This window comes from Primulina eburnea, chromosome 16 (genome assembly GCF_022965805.1).
Source record: "Primulina eburnea isolate SZY01 chromosome 16, ASM2296580v1, whole genome shotgun sequence".
NCBI lineage: Eukaryota > Viridiplantae > Streptophyta > Magnoliopsida > Lamiales > Gesneriaceae > Primulina > Primulina eburnea.
In genome coordinates this window covers 29582181-29595442 of record NC_133116.1, presented here as the reverse complement: position 1 = coordinate 29595442, position 13262 = coordinate 29582181, and the positions used below count along the sequence as shown (strand labels likewise).

The following is a 13262-nucleotide window of genomic DNA, read 5'->3' as shown; positions in this document are numbered from 1 at the left end:
TAAATTTCGCATCTTTTTCAGTAATAGACTGAACACTTTCATATGTTTTGCTAGGTTTTAATAAACATTCCAGCTAAATTAACAATTCCTAGAAAACTTTGAAGTTATTTCCTTTCTTTCAAATCGTTTGGAAGATTTTGCACTTTTTCTACTATATGATTCTGCAAAATTATTCTTGACTCATCAATTTCTATTCCGAGAAATTCAATATTTCTTGTGGCAATGACGGCTTTCTTTTCTGATAGAACCAGTCCTTCTTCTTTGCAAACATCAGAGAAAATCTCTAAATGTTTAATATGTTCCTCAATATTTTTAGATGCAATTAATACATCGTCAGTATAGACAAACATAAACTTAAAATAATCTTTAAATAGATTATCCATTTTCCTTTGAAATATCTTAGGTGAATTAGCCAATCTCATTGGTAATACTTCCCAAATATACTGTCATTGTGGGGTGGATAAACCTGTAAATTTCTTGCTTTCTTCATGCCTCATAATCTGATAAAATCCAAACTTACAATCAAATTTAGAGAATATCTTTGCATTAAGTATGCAACTAATTAGATGTTCTCTATACCTCACTACATAATCTTATTAATTTCTTGAAAATTAATAACCAATCTAGGTTTGTTCCTTTTAATTTCACCATGATTTCTTACAAGAAATCCTGGACTGTTGTATGGTGTCCTGTTTTGATCAAACCAAGGCCCAAATGTTCCTTGATTATAATATGCATATGCCTTTGATCAATTATGTTCATTGGGATAGGTTTGTATAGGACAAATTCATACTCTTTGCTTTCCTTTATTTTAAGGCAAGCTTTGAGTTGATTTTTGTCCCACCATACCAAAGGATCTTCATTGTAATTTTCTTTGATCATTTTCTTGACATCTTCCAATGATACCTTAGATTCAAACTCTACCTCATTCTTATGTAGAGCTATCTTAATGCATTATATATCTTCTGGTTGGAGCTTTTTATATTCTCTTAGTTGAAGCATTGTTTCTCCAAACCGTCTAGAATCATTCATTTTTGGGTTCAAAAGTTTTCCTTTATCACCCTGCTTGCTGCGAAACTGGATTGACAATTTTCTGTAAAATGCTTCTCTAAGTCTCTGGAGTATGATTTTGTGATCACAAAGTGTTGTGAACACTAATCTTTTAGTCTCATTTTCTTGTGTATAGGACTTAAACATTTGTAAGAAATTGTTTCCTAGAAAAATGTCAGCACCTGTATCATGAAAATAAATCGGTGGTGTTTTTACCTTATACCAAGGTGTTTGTCCAGCACATCCGATCATGATTTCAGTCATCTTAATCACCTTACGTAAGATTAAAATTCTTCTAGAGAAATCTCTTCCAACAATCTTTGGTAGTTCTTCTTCCAAATTATTTGGAAAAAATCCTCGTTTTTCTGTACAAATTCCAGCACCTGAAGCAATATAAGCAGCAAAGTATTCTACTTTATATTGTTCATATAACTTCCCTACTGGAATGTATATCAAGAATGAACTTGTGATCATTGGATTTTCCTCATTCTATCATCTGCCATAAACTCCATTCCATATTCTAGTCGTTTCCAAAGTTTATGCTCCTCTAAAAACTCTAGTCCAAGAACCAGTCGATCTGGTTCTTTCCCTTGAATTCTTTTGATATGAACTTCCAATTCCCCAATATTGATCATCCCTTAGTAAGTTCCTATCATATGTTGTTCTAAATAGTATATGGTATTACAAGAAAATTGATTCCTCTGTTTGTAAATGTCAAATATTATTTCTACTTCCTATCACCCTTCTGGGCATCTAAGTTTTCCTATTATGGAAAAACTTTTAATCTCCTGTTGGGTTTCTTGGAGATTTGATTTTCGCCACATGTAACTTGTAATTCTATCTCTCTGAAAAGATAGTCTCTTGATTCCAATCTAAGACTTTGATTCTTTTGTAGAATCGATTTGTCTTGTATTTAGATATCTGTTTCCTGTATTAAAGAAAAGTCAACTCTTTCTGGATAATTTGTGTGAGAAAATTTTCCAAATATCTCAGGTATTTTAATGAACTCATTTCTAATAAAAAATTCTGAATGATGTGAATTAGATATAGCATATGAAATCTGATAGATAATAGAATATATGCTAGAACTGAAAGAGCTAATCAGGGATGAACTGAAAGAACTACTGAAGAAACAGAGAGAAGCCTAAATCTCTTGTTTATTGTATGATTCAGTTATGAGAATCTATTCAGTTTATGTTATTTACAATGGAGTCAGTTACTATTTCCTATGTTACTAAGTTTTGTCAAACACCATAAAGGGGGAAATTGTTGGAAATCTTATTCCGGAGTTATTTCTTTGGTAGCTCTTCTGAAAATTTCCCTGATTCTTCCTCATGAATCTACCAAACTTTCTGATAAACAATGACATAGCATCATTGCTCAATTGATCTGCAGCTTTCTCAACTGAACCAGTTGGTTCTGTTCTTATAGCAGTTAGAGCAGTAGTTGCTGAAGGTGTTGATGGTTCTGCTTCTCCTCGAGTTTGTAACTCAAACTCATAAGCTTTCAGATCAGCAAACAAATCATGAATTTCAACTTTGTTCAAGTCTTTTGATTCCCTCATGGCCATTGTCTTGACATCCCATTCCCTGGGAAGTCCTCTGATAATCTTGAGAGCCACTTCTTTATTTGTATACACTTTTCCAAGTGCATTCAGTTCATTTATGATTCCACTGGTTCTTTCATCATATTCAAGCATTGATTTTCCAGCTTTCATTTTGATGTTGTCAAACTTCTGTACAGCAACAGAAAGTTTGTTTTCCTTTGTTTGCTCATTTCCCTCACATAACTGAATCAGCTTTTCCCATATCTCTTTTCCTGTCTTGCACATCTTGATCTTACTGAACGTTATCTTGTCCAGTGTTTTATACAGTATGTCCTTGGCTACATTGTCAAGGTTTGCTTTTCTTTTATCTTCAGCAGTCCACTCATCTCTGGGTTTTTCGATTCTATGAGGTGCCCCTTCGGTGATGGCAACTGCTGTGTTTGCTTTCAGAATTTTCATTGGCCCGTCAGTTATGACGTACCACATATCATCATCTTGTGCAGCTAAATGAGCCTGCATTCTGATTTTCCAGTCGTCAAAGTCTTCCCTGAAAAACATAGGAATTTTGTTGAAAGAAGACATAATGAATCAGTTGAGAGAATATGTTCTATGACAAGATAAACTTCGCTCTGATACCACTTGATAGGATCGGTTAACTCAAGGTGAAAGTGTTTAGAAGGGGGGTGTTGAATAAACACTTGCTAAATTAAAACTTCTTCGAAAGGTTGGGTTCAGTTTTGTTACAAACTGACTCAAGTATCTCGTCGGTCGATAACAATCAGTTAAACTGAATAAAACAGTTGCGGAAAACTAACTGACTGAAAGATAGAATGGATAACTGAAAGTAAATAACACAGGAAATGTTTCTGGATGTTCGGAGACTTGAATAACTCCTACGTCACCCCTTCTATCACAAAGATAGGATATTCACTAAAAGACTTTGATCAAATACAATAACGTGTACTGACCCACTTCAGTTTGGACTTATCTATTGCCAAAACTGAAACTCTTAGTTAACAACTCTTTTACAGATCACAAATGATCTTAGCACAACTTGTACAATTTATCGAAGATTACAAAGTGCTTTTTCTAGCTCAAAACGTAGCCTGAATGCTACTGATAAAACTGATAAGCTTGAGCTTTGATTTGACGAAGTTGAGAGAATATTTTCGCAGAGTAACAGCAAGTAAAATGAGTAGTTCAGAATCGGTAGTTCTTCAGCTGCTCTCTTCGACTATTTATAGGCTTCTGTCAACGGTAACATTTATTTGAATAACAGCCATTGTTTGCCACGTCGATATTCTCTGACAGATCGTACACTGCAACTTTCTGAAATGCGGCGTTCCACTACTACTGTTGCAGTTAGACTGTACTATATGTCGGTTGTCGCAATCAATTAATGACGTGTTCAGTTAGGAACACACTTTACTGATCGATGTTTGAGGCGCTTAAATAATAGCTGAACGATCAGTTACGTAACCAGTTAGTAACTTCAATGCGTAAATCAGTTGCTTGATTCAGTTACTTGGTTCAGTTGGTTAATTTGTCAAACTCCGGAATAAGATTTCCAACATGCTATTACCTTCTTTCATCAGTTTTTTCTTTGAAATTCTGATATAATGTCAAAGTTCGGCTGAAATCTCGATCTGCCAGGTTGTAGGCTATTCTTGGATAGATTACTCCTACAATCTTTCCTGCGCAAGGATTTCCTGAGATAGTTCCTAGTACTGAATCTTGAAGGTTCCTCATTCTTTTATCGCATATAGCAATATCAATAGGCGAGTCTATTCCTTCTTTGAAAGTAGCTTTTATCATAATCTGGATTGCTCCAATATGAATTCAGGACATGGTTCGTGCTACTTCTATCTCGAGTTTTTGTAATTCTTCCTTAATTTCTTCGAAAGGAATTAATTGCATCTCCATTCTATTTCATGTAAGTTCCATAGAAATTGTCATTTTCCTCCCGGAAACTTTATAGATTAGATGATGATTTCTGTTTCTTAGGCCAAGACTTCATAAGAACTTCTCTACCTGTCCTACAGAGAATTTTTGATATCTCTGAAGACTAGGATTTTCTCTCATGATCCTCTGGACCATGTTATGAGATATTGTTGTTTGTCTAAAGAAACCAGACAAATCTTCGTGTCTTTCATGTCGAAACACCTTTAAAACAGTTTTCCCATAAGGTGTTTGGTGCCAGAGAGTTCGATTTCTCCTTGTCCTTATTCCCGCTTGATGTGATTCTCCACCAGTATAGAAATCGGGTTGAGATTTTCTCATATTTATATTCTGAGATCTCACACTTTCCCTTGGTGGTTTCTGAGAAGATGTAGAAGGTAGTTCACCTTCCGTTGTGTTCATCTTCATTTCTACGACTTTGAGATTTGCAAAAGATTCTGCAAGCTCTTGTAGATCCTCTAGACCAATCCTTTCTAAAGTCGTCATCATATTATTTCTTTTTTGAGACTGTATGATTAGATTGATCATCTTTTATTCTTCAGTTAAAGGTTTAGACACTACTTTGGCATTTCCTTGTTGATGTAACAAGGGTTCAGTACCAAAGGATAATGATAACCTTCCTTCTGAAGATATCTTACTAGAACTTGGTTGTTGTTCTAGGATTTGAATTCTTTTTCGAATATATTTTAATATTCCAAGAATTTCTTCCTGTTATTCAAGGATTTTCTCCACATTTTTTGGTACATAATACAGCATATTGCCATAATTTTGTACCTTTTTTGAATTTCTCTAAGATCTCCTGAGAGTTTAGAAGAATCTGGTACTATTTCTAGGAACCTGTTATTTTGAATCATAAGTTACCTTAGTACTCTGATAAGTTTCTTCTTGATATCTAACCTCGGTTAGATAATCCTGTTTCAAATATTCCAGAGTTCTGGAATAAATCCTGTGAATAATTAATTTCGAACCTGGGTTCTGATTCATGTTAATTGAGAAAATTCTTCTCAAACAATTAATTACTTCATAATAATAAATTTGTATGTTTGAAATCATTTTATCATGGCTTTGATACCATTTTTTGGCCCTAGAAAATCAGTCATTAGCTTTTACACAAATAAGGGTATTTTCGTCATTTTCATCTTTTTATGGAATTTGGGCAAATTGTAGGTGTAGAAAGTTAAAATAAATTTGAGTTGGGGTATGGGGATTTATCAACAACTAGTTACTCTGCACATGTGTTGCGTGTGTGTACAATCTTTTTTATCATTATCGATGGATTAAAGTCAAAATTGACAAATCATGGAGGGATTAAATTGATATTTGAATGATTGAAATAAAAATAAAAGTGTGTGTTGAAATAAAAAAAACAAAAAAACAAAAGTGTAATATTACTATAACTGTAAGGGTAAAATTGGAAAAAAAGATGGTGTCCTCTTTGGTAGTTTTTATAATGTGCTCAGCCTTAATAAATAGTATAGATTTATCCAAAATATATATATAAATAAATAAACCGTCATCCTTATTTTGCGTGGTTAAAAGTTAAAACCAATATCTTTTTAGTTCTCAAGAAAAACAAAAACCATTTAACATTTTCGTATGTGATATGCCAATAAATCCCTAATTTTAGACTTTTTTTTATATCTTCCATATCAAATTATTGTTAGAAATTATCATAAATTATGCACATGGAGTAAAAAAAAACCCACATGAATTTAGCCACGACACAATAAGGGAGTAAATTCTTATTATTCCAATAATTTAAATACCAATATAAGGGTGACGCAGGATGTTGTATTGCTATTGGGCAAAAACTTGTGTGAGACGGTCTCACAGGTCGTATTTGTGAGACGGATATCTTATTTAGGTCACCCATGAAAAAGTATTACTTTTTATGCTGAGAGTATTACTTTTTATTGTTAATATGGGTAGGGTTGACCCGTCTCACGGATTATGACCCGTGAGACGATCTCACATGAGACTCACTCTTGCTATTGTATAATAAAATACAATTATATACATTTATTTTTCAAGTATTAAAAAGTAAGAATAAAGATCAAATTCATAGATACAAGGGATCTCAAATTTATTATTATATTTTATTTTAAAATAAAAAATGAAACTTGTTTTGCTATCGCCAGGCCAATTTTCATTCATTTCCACCCCAACTTTCCTTCAAAACCCAAACCGCCGTTTGCGTGAAGAACACCAAAAGGTGAACTATGGGGGATCAAATTGCTAGAGCCGAGGAATTTGAGAAGAAAGCCGAGAAGAAGGTCGGCGGCTGGGCCTTTTTCGGATCGAAACAGGAAGACGCCGCGGATTTGTTCGATAAAGCCGCTAATGCCTACAAGCTCGGGAAATCATGTAAAATATTTTGAAATTTATGATGCAAATTCATTTTTCCTGTGTTATCTGATCGACCGATTGTGCTTGTTTTATCGGGTCCCCTCTTATTTTCTTCCTATTTTTGCTCTTAATTTATTGAAATATCGAGAATGTTGATAAAATATTGCCCGTCTCTTGGTTATGACTTTGATTTGCTGCTCAGTTTTAGGATTTTCCTATTTCATCTGGTGACTAATGATACCCGATCGTTTCATTTAGTTTTTTACGGGTAATGATCATCATTAGGTCGAGTTGAATCTATGAACTTCATGTATTGAATAAATTTAAGAGAACTCCTCTTCTCAAGATAAGAAATGTAGAGTATTGGATTCTTGGCAAAATATTATGTCCATTAACTTTAGTTTTGGGTGGTCTGTGTCGCTAATGTTGGAGTTTGTTTTTTTAATTAGGGGATCAGGCTGGTGCAGTGTATATAAAGTTGGCTAATTGCTATTTGAAGGTAAGCTTTGTGCGTGGATCGAAGGCCCCCTTTGACTACTTAAAATCTCATTCTTGTGTTTATTATATTTGTAGTTGGATAGCAAGCACGAGGCTGCTAATGCATATGCTGATGCTGCTCATTGCTACAAAAAGACTAATTCAAAAGGTTTGCTTCTTTTTCCTTTGATCTTGGCAGTCATTTTGTCATTTATAGATTTTATATATTGGCATAGATATGTCTTCTCTGAAGTTTTGTAAGTCTAGATACTTATAATTATATTTTTAGGTTTTCGTGTGAAGAAACAAACCTAAAGTCATTACTGCAGATAGACAGCTTTACTTGTTAGTTTCTTTCTTGTTTATCTTCCTCCACTTCTTTGTGCCATTTTATTTTTTGATTCGATACAATGGAACTGTTACGTTTATTAATGGAGAATTAATTTACTTACAATTTTTAATCTGGTCGTTTATGTTCACAATTGGATCTTCTGTTGACTCTGCGTCATTTTTCTCTCGGCAATTTCTCTCAAAGTCATAGAGACATTTATGTTCAGCCACTAATTCATCTTTGGCACTTTTTAGAGTCGATACAGTGCCTGCAGCAATCCGTTAATTTATTTCTGGATATTGGGAGGCTTAACATGTCCGCCAGATATTACAAGGTAAAAATACTGTGCCAGCAATCTAGTTATATCTAAAATTGTTTTTTTTATTTTAATAATTTTTTTGTAACCATGGAGATGAGTTCCTCATCTCATCATCAATTTCTGTTCTTTATCTCTAGAAAATGATTTTCTGCTTCAAGCAACTTATCTCAACAATCGCATTGACCATTATAAATATCAACACCACAATATCACATTTATGAATTCTGGTCAAATTAGGAATTAAGTGATTGAAAAACTTTGGTTGATATTTCTTTTCTTCTCCAGGAAATAGCTGAGTTGTACGAGCAAGAAGAAAACTTGGAACAAGCTATTGTTTACTATGAGAGAGCCGCTGATCTCTTCCAAAGTGAAGAGGTGTCCACATCGGCAAATCAATGCAGGCAGAAAATTGCACAATTTGCTGCGCAACTGGAACAGTTGAGTTTGCTTGCCCTCTCTGTATGTATAGTCTCATGTTGCTTGAATGGGAGTTTTTTCGTACATATATATTAGAGTCATTGGGGTGCCTCTTTTTTTCTTTTCTTATTAGAGCTGTGGTGCTAATGCATGTTGTTTCAATCGACACATTTTAATACACCTCTGTTTGGTACTCTAGTGATAATTTTACTACATGGAGATGACAAAATCTATTGCTATTTTCATCCTTAATCCATGCATTTCTGGTTGCATGTCTGCTGTTTTCCTCTCCATATAGTGAACCTTGTTTGCATAAATTATTGGTGGCTGTTGAGCATGCTAGATGGAAAAGAACCCCATGCACCATTTGATCACACTCTTTGAGGCTGAAAGTCTGTTCAGTTGGAAGTAGACAAAATGATAATTGGTAACATTTTTCTCAGATATCAAAAGGCTATTGAGATTTATGAAGACATAGGACGACAATCATTGAATAATAATTTGTTGAAGTATGGAGTTAAAGGGCACCTTCTTAATGCTGGTATTTGCCAGCTCTGCAAGGGTGATGTTGTTGCAATCAACAATGCATTAGAGCGATACCAGGTATAATTTTTGAAGGTACACAAACCCAATTATCCGTTATATAATATTTTCTGTTGATGTGAATTTGTTCTTCTTTATTTGTAGGATTTGGATCCAACATTTTCTGGAACGCGCGAGTACAGATTGCTGGAAGTATGTCATTTTCCTCGAGCATTGATTATGTATATTTATATTTTATTATACTCTTCTTCTCAATGTTTTGATGGCTATATCCAATCCTTCTGTTAAATGGATTTTTCTTGTTAAAAAACTTTGCTAATCATTATGTTTCTTCTGTTTTTGTTTTTGTTACTGGCATATAATTTATGCTTTGTTTTTCAGCATCGATCTGTTTTTTTAATGAGAAGTTCATGTATTTATGACTGCTATACGTACTGATCACAGGATTTAGCTGCTGCGCTTGATGAAGAAGATGTCGAGAAGTTCACTGGTGCTATTAAGGAATTTGACAGCATGACCCGTTTGGTTAGTGAATTGTTCTGTTAGTTTTTTTGAACTTGATTTGGAGTCTTATTTCGTGATTTGAACTTGTGCAACAGCCTATCTTTTTCGATAATCTGATTCAAATTATTTCTCCATGAGGCATGGTTTAATATTTTAATTCATTGTTTGTAAATCAGTCATTATTAAACTTCTAGCTAGTTGTGTACATTGAGATTATATTGATTTGTTTCTATATAACATGTTTAATGTTGTTAAAAGTTTTCTTTATTGTGAAGCAAGGACTTGCTTTTGTTGTTGCATTTGGGGTCGTGGAAAGCTGTAATTATGGGTTATCTGAACCCACAGTCCTGTGCATGTCTATCTACTATCTTACCAAGTTATTTCTGCTGACATAACACGATTTAGATTCAGCTCTGAAGCCTTTATTTTAATTTGATGCAAATTTTGAAAATATGATTTGTTGTAAGTTCAAAGAAGATATGGCCTCTCTGATCTGAATGTTAGATTAGTCTGATATCACTTTTGTGAGTGAATTTGTACAAGGAGTTGAGACTTTATATGTGCGTAAAAGTTGAAGAGTGCAAGCGGGTTTCAATATATAAAAAAAAACTTGTTGCATCAAGGTCGATTCCTGGTGCCAAATTTTGGAATGAATGTATGCAACCTGATTTGGTTGGGAAGTTCAAATTACTCCGTCAACAATCAACTTGAATATGCTGATTTCATTCATTCTTAACTCATCTACAAGGTCTATTCTGTGATGTTGACGTCTCATAAGGTCTGAAGGTCTATATATTTCTTGATTGACGATCAGTAACTTTGGCACTTTCTTCATACAGGATGCATGGAAAACAACGCTTCTCCTTAGAGTGAAGGAAGCATTGAAGGCCAAAGAGCTAGAGGAAGATGACCTTACCTAAAAGATCTTAGTAATTCGCTTGGACGCTTTCTTCGACATTGTTTTCTTGGTTGTGTATTATTGTGCTTTCATTACTGTGTCTTGGTTGTGTATTATTATGCCTTCGTTACTCTGTATTTCATTTGTACGACTTGATGAATTCTTAATTGCACAGAACGCTCTTGGTTCTCTCGGAAGGCTCTTGATTATCTCCTAAACTTGTGTGATTTGACACTATATGGTAGTCCAAAATGCGATAATATAATCTAACTGCATGTAAATTTTGGGAAAATAGAAAATGACTAATTAAATAGTTTTAATTGCATGAATTAATTTGGTGTGCATGTTTATATATTTAAAATGTAGTCTTTTACATGAATTCATATATACGTATATGTTGAAAGGAAAGAAAAGTATGTGATTATAAGGAAAAAATATATGACGAAAGAAAAAATGTTTAAGTTCTGTAGGTTCATGTAAAGTTATTTTATTAAAAGTATTTTTCACTGTTGTTTGTGAATATATATGTATTATTTTTTATCAAAGTTAAGGTTTGTTAAGTCAATAGATTCACTAGGTGGAATTGATTCAAGAGAGCATGATGTTGATGTTAATAGAAAACTTGATAGTTGAACTAGCTGGACTGAAGGTGCATACAACCTCATGACCGGCGTTATTTAGGGTGCACACAACTTGAGGATCGACGCTAGTTTTCTGCAAAAATTACGTTTACTATTTAAATTTACGTTAAAAATTTTGTGACTTTTATGCTTTTGTGAGATTTTGAGAGATTAAGATATTAATGCTTTATTTGGAAAATAATGCTAGTTTTAGGTATGGTTGACGATTTACGATTTCACATTTGAAATGTTTTCTTTTTTATTTTCAAATAATAAAATTGGTTGGTTTATTTTAAATGGTACAAAATAAATATATATATATATATAAATAAGTACAATTCGGCCAAAGCCAAGGGTTTGGGAAAAAAAAAATGTCCTCGTATATTTTTTAAAAATGAGTAACGGATGTTTCACTATATATGTTGGTTTGTGCGACTTTAGATTGTTTCAGTTTATATTTCAACTTGTTCTTTCTATTGTTTAGGTGAATTAATACTTTGCTTAAAAAATCAGGTGATATATTTATCAAGGTTTTATAAAACATGAAACATGCCGAAACATTGTTTTTTTGATGTTTTTGCTTGCTTAGTGCAGTCAAACTAAGATTGTCTGCTTTTTTCACGTTGAATCGAGCTTTTTCTTTACATGTATTCAATTTTCAGTGTGTTTTATTTGGCCATGGTACAATGAGAAAAATTAACTCAATGTAGCATAGAAAATGCTCGAAAGTGTACCATCATCTTGTTTCTTATTCTCATTTTATTATTTTGAAATATTTCTTTAGATTTATATATTTTTAGATATTATACCCATACAAGTGTTATATTCCTGTGGTCATTGGTAAATTGATTTCTCACTACTCAAAAACAGACATGTTACTATTACGATAAATCATATTTGAAATATAATAAAATTTACAGAGATATCTTGATCTTTCGAAACATTAAAATAAGATCTTAAAAAATAAGTTGCACTACAAGATTAACACAATTTTATAATGGATCGAATTAGGGAGTGGATAAAAAAATCGATCAAAGTGGGAACATCATGTCTCTAATTTTTTCCCTTTTTGTTTAAAATTTAAAATATATATTTTTGCAACTAAAATTTTAAAGTAGTCACAACATCACGTTTAAAATATTATAGCTTATAAGTTGTAAAAAAAGTTTATATCTATCTCATATAAGATCTTTCATTATTTACAACAGATATCACGTAAAACTATAAAACATCCACCGTAAAAAAATGTTTAGCTTCGAAATATCATCAAAATAGAGTTTTTAAAAGTTTAAATATTACGATCTTAAAAAAAGTTAAAATAATAGAAAGTAAAATTGTTGGTCCGTGATGGCAATGAACAACAAGATAAGGTTAGTGTTGACAATATGTCCTTATGAAAAAAACCTGTCCAGCTCTTGGAGTTTCGGTAATTGACAATTTTCTCACAAAATACAACTTCACTTGTGATAACAATACCGAAAATCACAAGTTATATCACTGGAAAATGATATAAAATATGAAAAAAGAATTACAAAGGAAATGAATGGAAAAATGTTTTCGGAAAAGTTCAGAAGAAGAATATTCAAAATGATCTTTGGTCATCTATTTAGTGAAGTGTATTCAATTCAGAGTTTTGATAACTTTTAATGACTTTTTTAAATGATAGACTTTTATGGATTTGATAAATTTTTATTGACTTTTATGGAATCTCACAGATTTATAAACAGATTTATGTGGATTTATGTAGACTTTTTTGCAAGATTTTTATAGACTTTTGTAGATTTTTTTTTTTTTTATAGAATTTTATAAATTTTGTACTTAACTATAACATGTGATTTTTTATTAATTTCTTTGAACCAATAATTAATTGACATATATAACATATTCAATTTGAAATTATTTTTAATATTTATATTAATAAATAAATTTACTTATTTAAAAGTTAAATCGTTTAATCCTTAAATGTATATATATGTGGGTTTATATGTATGTTTGTAAATTTTTAAAATACATCAATTGATTAACATGTAATCTTATTTTTAAATTGATAATATAAATGTAAAAATAATATTATTTATTAGTGTGTGAATATAATTTTGTATAAAAATATCATAGCTTACATATTAATTAAAAATACGAAAATGAATTTAAAAAATCATTGTTGTTACGAAACTATTCAATTATTAAGAATTTTAAACAACATTTTTTTGATCATCTTTTATTATTATTGAATATTACATTAATCTGTATAA

General features: G+C 32.1%; 1 protein-coding gene across 1 annotated transcript; it reads left to right on the top strand.

The window, feature by feature from the left end:
* The first annotated feature begins 6675 nt into the window (after positions 1 to 6675).
* LOC140817075 (alpha-soluble NSF attachment protein-like) lies at positions 6676 to 10579 on the top strand. Its single transcript, XM_073176642.1, has 9 exons — positions 6676 to 6919; positions 7351 to 7400; positions 7475 to 7547; positions 7964 to 8043; positions 8314 to 8465; positions 8889 to 9048; positions 9133 to 9180; positions 9433 to 9513; positions 10332 to 10579. The coding sequence occupies exons 1-9, from the start codon at positions 6775 to 6777 to the stop codon at positions 10410 to 10412; spliced, it is 870 nt and encodes a 289-aa protein (XP_073032743.1). The 5' UTR covers positions 6676 to 6774; the 3' UTR covers positions 10413 to 10579.
* The last annotated feature ends 2683 nt before the right edge of the window (positions 10580 to 13262 follow it).

Coding starts and splice junctions, on each gene's coding strand:
- LOC140817075 (XM_073176642.1), top strand. CDS start 6,775: ATGGGGGATCAAATTGCTAGAGCCGAGGAATTTGAGAAGAAAGCCGAG. Junction 9,049..9,132: donor ATGCATTAGAGCGATACCAG/GTATAATTTTTG, acceptor CTTTATTTGTAG/GATTTGGATCCAACATTTTC. Junction 9,181..9,432: donor GCGAGTACAGATTGCTGGAA/GTATGTCATTTT, acceptor TACTGATCACAG/GATTTAGCTGCTGCGCTTGA.